Source organism: Bidens hawaiensis, unplaced genomic scaffold (assembly GCF_021521415.1).
Source record: "Bidens hawaiensis isolate Kalapana, Puna unplaced genomic scaffold, B.hawaiensis_p1.1 tig00029330_1, whole genome shotgun sequence".
Taxonomy (NCBI): Eukaryota; Viridiplantae; Streptophyta; class Magnoliopsida; order Asterales; family Asteraceae; genus Bidens; species Bidens hawaiensis.
In genome coordinates, this window is record NW_027494851.1 from 266,211 (window position 1) to 276,498 (window position 10,288).

Consider the following 10,288-nt stretch of genomic DNA (forward strand, 5'->3'; position numbering starts at 1 on the left):
ATTTAAGAGTGGAGTAGTGGATAAAAGATTTTGATTTGATTTGGTCAGGACATGCAGGTCTGGGGTTGGTGAGAATAGGGTGGCTGACAGTTGACTTTTCATGTTACAGTGTGCTTTTTCAGGTACTTTTGTCAGTGTACAGTAAAAAGTGGAAAATCTCTGAAACACGCTACTGTTTCCTTTTGGGCGGGAGTAATCTCCTTACGTCTGGAGAATAGACTGAGTGTTCTGTGCGCGTCACTTTGTGCGCATAGCTTTCTGCGTGAAGGACATTTCTTTGCTGCGGGTAGGCACGTAACCTTCTCGCAGTTAGGGACATTGAGTTTCATTTGTAGATTCTCCAGGTGGTCTTGGTATTTCAACATAGTGATCAGTTATGTTGAAGTCAATTCCATCTTGGAGCTTCAGACAAACTAGCTCTCAATGTTCCCGCCATGCGGGGAGGTTAGTTCCCTTCCGCACGCGCATAAACGATTTAGGATGCACCCGCCTTAGCATCATGCGGGATGGTCAACCCATTAGACAACATAACGTTAAGGTACATGAAAACATAAAGCCAAAACATTCGCGCATGGCGCATATAACATATGCCCACGCTGGTTCTTAACATGGCGCGCTCGCGCAGGTCGCACATAACAAATGCACGCGCTGACTCTAATATGGCGCGCTCGCGCAGGGCGCACATAACAAATGCACGCGCTGACTAACATGGCGCGCTCGCGCAAGGCGCATATAACATAATTACCTAATATTTAGGTTGATTAATTGGTTTAAGGGATTGGGAATTTACCGGGTGTCACATAATTCATTCAATTGGACTATCAATATACTAAAAACAAATAACGTCCGATCAAGGGATACACGATAAATTAAAGAAGAAAACATAAAATTACACAAGTCGTATCTCCCAATCACAACCTACATTGTCCATTTGGTCCTACCATCCTAAAGTATTCTTCTACTCCATTGAAACAAACACCTTTGAGATGTTGTACTAAATCTTACTTTTTCATCAAGCTTTGAACTATGTTCCTTAGAACCTCATCCCCTGCCGCCGCCCTTAAGCTTCTTATGAACGTTGTCCTTGATATCTTATTTTTCTGAACATATATAACGTGTTGGTTATTAGATTAATCAATCATGGAGGCATAAAAAAGAAGGAAAGATCAGAGTTTAAAAAAAACTTACATGATACGCGTGATGGAGTTTCTTGATCACGACCATCTTAGAAGAACTCAAATAGTTCGTGAGGCGGCTCAGCAAACCGTTGATGCCCATATGTGATGGTCTTGGTATCCTTAATGACGAAGTTCCTAAAAAAGTGATTTCACACGTTAAAATACATTCTAACATGCGAAGTAAACATATAACAAGTTTGGTTCACGTAATTTGTTTAAACCATGAATAAATCCAATTTAGAATCTTTTAAAGTTAAATTCCATTGAATTAATTGCAATTTGTGAGGTGTATGGTTCAGAATCTTTTAAAGTTAAAGTCACGGGGAAATCAAATTTTTTAGATGAAAGAGTAAACTGAAATTTTCGTCCGTGTGGCGCAATTGCATGACTTTAGTTGCAACGAAAACGAAAATCGGAGAATTAAAGTGTATATTTTGACCAAACCATATAAATGAAAACTGCAATTTACTCTTAAAAATGTATTTCAGTTCTATTTTCTAACCAATATGTGATCTAAGTTTTCACATTTTAATTTTATTGAATTTTGAATACCAAATTAATTGCAACAAAAAATCGGAGAATTAAAGTGTATATTATGACCCAACCACATAAATGAAAACCGTAATTTACTCTTAAAAGATGTATTTCCGCTATTTTCTAACCGATATATATGTGATCTAAGTTTTCACATATTAATTATATTGGATTTCGAAAACCAAATACGCTAAAAATAAAATTCTCGATTCAATTCTATTGAATTGAAGTTAACAAATTAAAGAGAAAATAGTTGTTTGCTCACCTGTTACCGAATCAATTCGGAAACTAACAGCGTAAACCGGAAGAATATGTGTGTTCATGTGGTGCTCCCAAACGACGTACGTTGTCGGCGATGTTTCATCATTGACACCCGAATCAAATGTTGTAGAGCTCGGTCCGTCTCTTCGTGACCCGAAACCAATTACTTCAGGTCTTCCTAAAATCACCCGACACAATAATACGTGCATTAATCCGTCTGAATCAGCAACCGATCTTTTTACACTGCATATAAAAAATTGCAAATAAGTAATTGTGTCAAAAGAATGAAAACAATATCATAGTGTAAGTAATCAATATGTTAATTTAACAAAAGAGAAAATTGAGTAGTTAGCTGGATTTAAAAACGTCTTAGCATTTATAAAATTGTCTTAATTACATTATACATTAACAATGTTGCAAAGGTCGTTAGACATTGCCAGGTCCAACTGTAACATACGTAAATATCAATATAAATAAATAAATAAATAAACATGTTAAAGTACATAAGTACTTAAAAAATGTTTATTTTTCTAAAATCGGTGAAAAAAACACAAAAATCGATGAACAATTTCATTGGTGAAAACACGTGAAAAAGAATGAAAATCCGACTTTGCCAAGTTGAACCGACTAACTCCGAGTTTGACCAATTCCTAGCAATGTTGGCCAAGTTGATAAAATCGCCTAGGCAATATACCGAGTTAGTACTCAACCAAAAACCAAGTAGTTGGCTGCCTAGACCGATTTTGCAACACTGCATATCAATATTACGCTTAAATTAGCCAAAATAGAACAATTACTGACCTCTGCATCGGACGATTGGCCGGTGAAAGATGAACACCACGACCATACCCCGAACCACCTCCGTTATCAAACCGACGAAACCCGTACATCATAATCTCCCGAATCTCATCACGCGACCCGCCATACCACCCGTACTTAATATTCGCATCACCACCGTTTCGACACGCAACCGCAGCCGCAAACACTCGAAAAACCGCTAACCGAGCTTCATCAATCACACTCCAATCATACCTCTTCTTATACGCCCCAGCAACTTTAACCTTTTTCCCATATTCCTTCACTCCAGCTGCCAAACTCTTCCCCAATATCTCAAACTCATTACTTCCGTCAACAATTTTTTGCATGTTAAGCCCGATATCACGACTCGCAACAACGGGTGAATCTTCGATGTCTGAATCATATTCAGCTTTCACAACTTGATCTTCATACTTTACTAGTGGATTCATGATGAATGAATATTATTTGGATTAATGTTAACGTGGAGCTCTTGTTGAATTCTATCGGATGAATAATATTATTATTAATGTTACTTATTATTTATGTCTATATATATAGGTATGGAAGATGAAGTTTGCTTGCGGAGGTGGAGAAATATAAAGTCTGGAAAGATGAAACCGACTACCTTGTTTATTATTTCTATATTTAATATGGTTAAGATTATTCCTCAAGTTTATAATAAAATATTAAAGTAAATGCCGCCGCCTTTGTTTCCTTAAGTGGAATGTTACATGAGTTAGCATGTGATTCGGACGTGTTAATCGTGTCACACACGTAAATTATGTTTGTGGATTGATCTGTATATATATATCTTTTAAATTCAACTTTTTTTTAGTTTGTATATATAATTACATTAAAATTATATCTTTACTAAAAAAAATTACTTTCTTCGTTGCATTAGCATTAGAACTTTCCACTTTTAAAATTTATTAGTCAATTTCAAAATTTATCCTTAAACACACAATTATTTTACTAATCTCGTGAAAATAACGTTAAAAGTGGCGGAAGGTTAATCAGGCATCATGTGGTGGCGTTGATAGCCGAAAGACAAGGGCACATACACCAATCAGCCGGTGTCCCGATGATTGAGTGCTATGTGCCTTATGTCCAAGGCTTGATGCAAAACTACTATCGAGCCGGAGGTCTCACCGGAAGCAGTCTCTCTATCCATATGGGATAGAGGTAAGGCTGTCTACATCTTACCTTATTCAGACCCTACCATAGCATTGCTATTGGTGGGATATACTGAGTACGATGATGATTATGATGATGATGAAACACACAATTAGCATTAATATACAATATTGATGGACCAAATTTCCAAGGCATTATTGCCATTTGTTGAGAAAAAAATTAATTATTTAACCTACCTTAAACTTTGTGTTTTGAAACCATGACACTTTTATTAGAACGGAGGGAGTAACATTTTGTATCACTAACTTATGTAAAGTTTTAACACGAAAATAATAAAGGATTTAAAGTTTATTGACATACACTCAACACAATTCAATTAGCTAAACGTGTTCAGTAATATGAATTAGGCTAAACTTAAGCATAACTTGAATTTTGTTTTAAATTGTTATTTTTACTTAAAATGAAGATACATTATTTTCTATTTTTTAACCTTGAGGATAATTGAAACATTTTTAAACATATTTCATAGAGGCAAAATGGCAAATGGTCTTTTCTATGTTATCTTCAGTAAGGATTTAGATGGCCAAATATTTTATACATGATAAATGATAAAGATTTTTGATTATTTTCTTTGTATTTGTCTAAGACCATGTTTGGCTAAGTTTTTTCTTTTTGCTTTTAAAGGGGTAAAATGTTCAAAATGCCCCTTCAAAAACACCAAATTTTTGAAGAGGCATTTTGAACATTTTACCCCTTCAAAAACAAAAAGAAAAAGGTTACCCAAACAACCCCTAATATTATAAAGAAAGCTTGCACGTGAAGGAAAGCTGTCATCAGATAGCTACTCTTTTATTAAAAAGAAAGAAAGCTTAATAGTGAATTAATAGAAACTTCGCGATGGCCGGTACACCCTTTTCATACTTACATTGATCCGCCTCTTATTTTGACTTTCTCTTATTTTATATTTGCAAGCAAGGATCTCTAATTTTGACTTTGATGAGCCTTAACGAATTCTGACTTTTTGACTTTGGTTTATTTATTTTGTCGTCTTAGCGTTAAAAATTAAAATAATCGAACCACTTCGTGTTCTTCATTACTTATTCGTCGCCCTTGTTTACCAAATCGGTTTCGTCATCAAGCACTGTTCAAGATCTAAACTAACGAGAAATCGACCAACGATTAAGACAAAACGAAGATTACTAGGAAAACAATAGAATAAGACTGATGAAGACCGATGAGATTGATCTGCTCCTCCATTGGATCTAAATCAGGTGAGCCTAATGAGATTGATTGCTGCTACGTTTCTAAAAAAAGTTCATCGGGTCATACACAGTAACTCAACGACGCAGAAGAACGATAATTTTGTTTTGAGTATGATCGGTTTTACCATTTAAAATTGGTGGCGGCGCAACTTGTTGCTCGTTTACCTGTTTCTCTATTGTAAATGAGATCCTTTTATTTGTTTTAAATTTTATAAATGTTAAGATTTTATAAAAAACACCAACATGGCAAGAGTCAATATGTCATCATCGTTCAAAAGTCAAAGTCAATCGGGAAAGTGGAAGTCATCTCGAGAATGTCAACGTTACACAACAATCATGATGCGTAGTTTGGACGAAGATTCAAGTTATGAAGTTCGTGTTGTGACGGTCCGATTGTAATTAATTAGTCTAATATATGTAATTTGGGTTTTGACTTGTTAGATCAATACAATCATTTTAGTGGGTTTTCGTTGAATATCATATTATGTTCTACATGTTCATTGTTATTCTTCTTCATCATATTCTGTAAAATCAGGTTCACGGGATTTATATCCTCTTCCTCTCTCGTATATGAAAGATGTTGGTAATTCTGGACTGTGTTCACAAGTTGGTGAATATGGAAGGACCTAAGTTGACAAGTTGGTCAAGTCGGTTTAGTTTCCTAATTTTTAATATGGTTATTATGTTAATGTCTTGGTCATCAAGTTAGGGTTTATTTTATATGACTTGGTTAGAGACTTTAGATGTGTGATCAATAGAGAATTATTGTAACGAGTTTTTGTGTCAGTTTTCTCTTACAATAATAAAGTGTTTAATCGATCGTGTGCGTTGAGCCCTTGAAAAGATACGGATTCATCCTAGAAATATTGGGGCTTAAGAAATTTTAAGCCTAACTGCATATGCCAACCCAATTTCAACAACCTTTACACTGTATTCTTGAGTTTTTTTTCTATGGGATAAGAAATGAAATATAAGATTTTAGTTTGAATCTTCATTCTTGAGTTTTTTTATAAAAGAAATGATAGGAAAACTTAGGTGTTTTAAGTCCCAAAGTTTTCTTGCCAATTTGGTATGATTTGGAAAGAAAGGAAATGATAAATATTTAAAATTACCACTTTACCCTTCAATCTACATCTAATAATTGTTTTAAAATGGCTATATTTGTAAAACTACACATTTTTTCTTTTCCTTTCCTTTCATTTAAACTAAAGAATGTAATTAAACATTTATTTTCTTCCCCTTTCTTTCATTTTTCATTAAACTTGAGAATGCATTATATGCATGTACTTTCTTTTCTTCTCTCATCCTATCCAATCTTATACTTTCCTTTCTTATAATTAAAAACTCGAGAACGCAGTGTTAGCCCACAATCATACAACAAGGCTGAAGGACCTTCGACATTCTCATCATATCATGAAACACAAAAACAAAACAAGATTAACCAACAAAGGGAGAATCGTTATATAACATATGTATGATGTTGAGTTGGCAACATACATATATTTCAACAACTCCATGACTAGCTATACTAGTCGTATAAAGGCCTACATGACTCGTTTATTGGGAAAATTTCCAAAATGGCTCGTCAAATGATAGAGATTCCGATTTGACCTGCCATTTTGAAAATTTTCAAGGAATACCCCTCTCAGTCTCATCTTCACTATGGGATTCAACGACGAATGAGAAACTACCATGTGGCTTCAAATCTCATCGCGACAATGAGATTGGGGAGCCACATGTCAGTTTCTACTTAGGTCGTTTGAATCTCATCGTTGACTTTCGAATTTATGTGTGAAGATGAAGTTGGAACGGGCTATTTTGAGAATTTTTCAAAAATGAGGGTAATTTTAGTAACCTCTCTCTTCAATAATTTGAAATTTTTAGTGCTCAACGACACCTTACACAATATGGCATCTATATGACTCGTGTAACCACATACGGATCGTATAGATTTCAGATTGTGTCCGGTGAGTAGGCCCAAATGTTTGAATAGCGGATTTTCAAAGATTGCAACTGCAACACATCTAAAGACTTCATTTCGACAACGGCCATTTGTGTCTTGTTCATGTTTACTCCATTTATAAGCATCCATAAACATACACGTGACCTTTATCACTTATATAGTCGACAATAGCCAAGTTCATTCACCCTCGTGACAAATATAATAAATAAATAACATATTGTAGTCAAGTCACCCACTAGTCCAAACGCGTTCAAACTAGCATCTACTTGCCTTCCCAGCACCATCTACACTATTATTCTCCACTTGTCATCAACTCTAAACTATATATAACAATAACAATAATAATAATATACTCAACTCAACATTAATCAATCCAAATAGGCAAATACATCACACAATAATAATAATAATAATAATAATAATAATAATAATAATAATATGTCAAGTTGCATAGATAAAACCATCATGATCCGAAACGTATGGTCCGAAAACCTTGCGTCCGAATTCGAACTCATCCGGTCCATTATCGATCAATATCCATACATCTCAATGGACACCGAATTCCCGGGTGTTGTCTATCATGCACCCAAACCTTACAATGCCCATCGCAGACCGTCTGATCATTACAAGCTTTTAAAATCAAACGTCGACGTTTTGAACTTAATCCAACTCGGTTTAACTCTCACCGACGCCTCCGGGAACCTACCATCCGACGTCGAGTCCCACACGCGCCGTTCTTACATCTGGCAGTTCAACTTTAGTGACTTTGACTTGGCGCGTGACGAACACGCGCCGGAGTTGATCGAGTTGTTGAAGCGGCAAGGGATCGATTTTGATCGGAACCGAGTTGAGGGAGTTGACTCGGAGCGGTTTGCGGAGTTGATGATGTCGTCGGGTTTGGTTTGTAATGACTCGGTGAGTTGGTTGACGTTTCATAGCGCATATGATTTTGGTTATTTGTTGAAGATTCTGACACGCAGGGAGCTGCCGAGTGGGTTAGACGGGTTTTTGGAGGCTTTAAAGGTGTTTTTTTGGGGACATGTGTATGACGTAAAGCATTTGATGAAGTAGTGTAGTAAGAACTTGTATGGGGGGTTGGACCGGGTTGCGGGTAGTTTGGAAGTGAATCGGGTGGTGGGAAAGTGTCATCAGGCCGGGTCGGATAGTTTGTTGACGTGGCATGCGTTTCAAAAGATGAGAGATGTGAATTTTGTTAAGACGAATTACGGTTCGTGTCCTTTTCTAAGTTTCCTTGCAGGCGGTGTACTTTAAACTTTTTTTTCCTACAAGTTTTGTCCTTTACGCTAACTGGGTTAGAAAAAGTCAGTTAAATCCCATCACGTGAGGCGCATGTGAGGGTAGTTTTGTCCTTTCATCTACACCTACAAAAAGTTTATACTCACTCTCTCTCTCTCCCTTTTCATCTCCCTCAACCACTGAAACACAACCCATCACTACAATCATCAATTTCTTAAATTCCCCCGATTACTTGTCATATCTTAGTTTCAAATCATGGCCAACACCACCACTGCCTTGAACCAATCTAGCGTCGCCGGAGATGCTGAGTTCCGGTGCTTCGCCGGAGTTTACAACCACTGCAACATCCGTATCCGCTGTCGGAAACCCACCGGCGCCGCTAGGGCCATAATTGAACCCTAATAATCGTTGCCAAAAACCTAATCAGAGTGTATTTATTTTATAACAGCAGCCCCACCGTCACTTGCAGTCAAATAATGGTGGACCAATTCGGGCTTACAATCAACGCCCCTTGCTGATAGCAACCGTGATTTTGGTTTCGAAGACAGATCTGATGAAGGACAAGATGTGGTGGTGGTTTCCGGGTAATGGAGATGGGTGGAGGTGGAAGACGGTGGCAACGATGCAGGGAGGAGACGTGGAGATGAAGGGTGAGACGGTGGCTATGAGTGAGAAACTGTTGTTTAGGCAAACATATAATTGGAACATGGCCATCGGAAGGTAGCAGGCGGTGGTAGTTAGGGTTTGTGTGTGTTAGATTGACGACGAAGTGGTTAATGGTGGTGCAAGGGAAGAAGAGGGTAGGGTGGACTGGTGGTGGCTGGAGGAATTGATGGTGGTGATTGAGTAGTGGTTAACGATGGTGAATGGGGAAGAAGAAGGTGGGTTGGTGTCTGGTGGGTGAGGTACAAAGAGACTGATAAAAGGGGGTTTTGTTGTAGGCATAAACGAAAGGACAAAACTACCCTCACATGCGCCTCACGTGATGGGATTTAACTGACTTTTTCTAACCCAGTTAGGGTAAAGGACAAAACTTGTAGGAAAAAAAAGTTTAAAGTACACCGCCTGCAAGGAAACTTAGAAAAGGACACGAACCGTAATTCGTCTTATTTTAAAGAACAAAATTTGTAATTATGTCTTTTGTTAATGTTGGGCCGGAAAATTATGCTGGTGTGTTGTATGGATTAGAGGTTTATTAAAAGTTATAAAATCTTGATTTAGTGAGGTAAAATTGGTAAATAAATTAATTAAAGGTTTTATTGTGTTTCTTTGTTAAAATTGTTGCAATTTGTTCATTTTTAAAGAAATTTAGATACAAATAGAAGAGAACGATGCCAAATTTAATAAATTGGGTCGGTTTAACACTTTTAACTCATAGTACCTTAAGTGCGGCAGTGCCTACTAGTCTTTCCTCCATGGCAACCAAAGTTTACATATCTAGATACATCCAAATTGTATATATTAGATTATCAAAATGATTTCATATCTATGCGGATTATCAAAATAAACATTCTCATAAAACAGTACACCAACTATTATACCATAAAACTCTACTGAGTTGTCCGTTATGTGAGGAAATGCTGGAGACAACGACCACATGTCCACATTTGTACTTTGTACTTTCGCGATGGAGGTTTGGGTTGTTGCATCTTGGTGCAAATTCCCCCCATCGAAAGAAGGTTGGAAGCTGCATATACTAGGAAATCAAAGTTTTGGGGCTGTTCTGAACAAAAAAAAAACAGGCGGGCTAAAAGGATTTCTATTGAGAAGTCTTCATGGAAATCCTTTAACTTCTTGTAATGTTATGTGGTTTGGGGTTTTCGATCGCTGTTGTGTTCACGTTATGTTTCCTCACGTGTTGCTAGTTTGGTTGTGCCTCCTTTCGGAAAATAAAAATATGG

At 36.8% G+C, this 10,288-nt stretch overlaps 1 protein-coding gene and 1 pseudogene across 1 annotated transcript; one reads left to right on the forward strand and one right to left on the reverse strand.

The window, feature by feature from the left end:
• Positions 1–827: 827 nt before the first annotated feature.
• LOC143578768 (putative inactive poly [ADP-ribose] polymerase SRO2) lies at positions 828–3,543 on the reverse strand. Its single transcript, XM_077062248.1, has 4 exons — positions 2,775–3,543; positions 1,978–2,216; positions 1,189–1,313; positions 828–1,100 (listed from the first exon to the last, which is right to left on the reverse strand). The coding sequence occupies exons 1-4, from the start codon at positions 3,218–3,220 to the stop codon at positions 1,002–1,004; spliced, it is 909 nt and encodes a 302-aa protein (XP_076918363.1). The 5' UTR covers positions 3,221–3,543; the 3' UTR covers positions 828–1,001.
• Positions 3,544–7,547: 4,004 nt separating this feature from the next.
• Positions 7,548–8,402, forward strand: LOC143578761 (putative CCR4-associated factor 1 homolog 11 pseudogene; annotated as a pseudogene).
• The last annotated feature ends 1,886 nt before the right edge of the window (positions 8,403–10,288 follow it).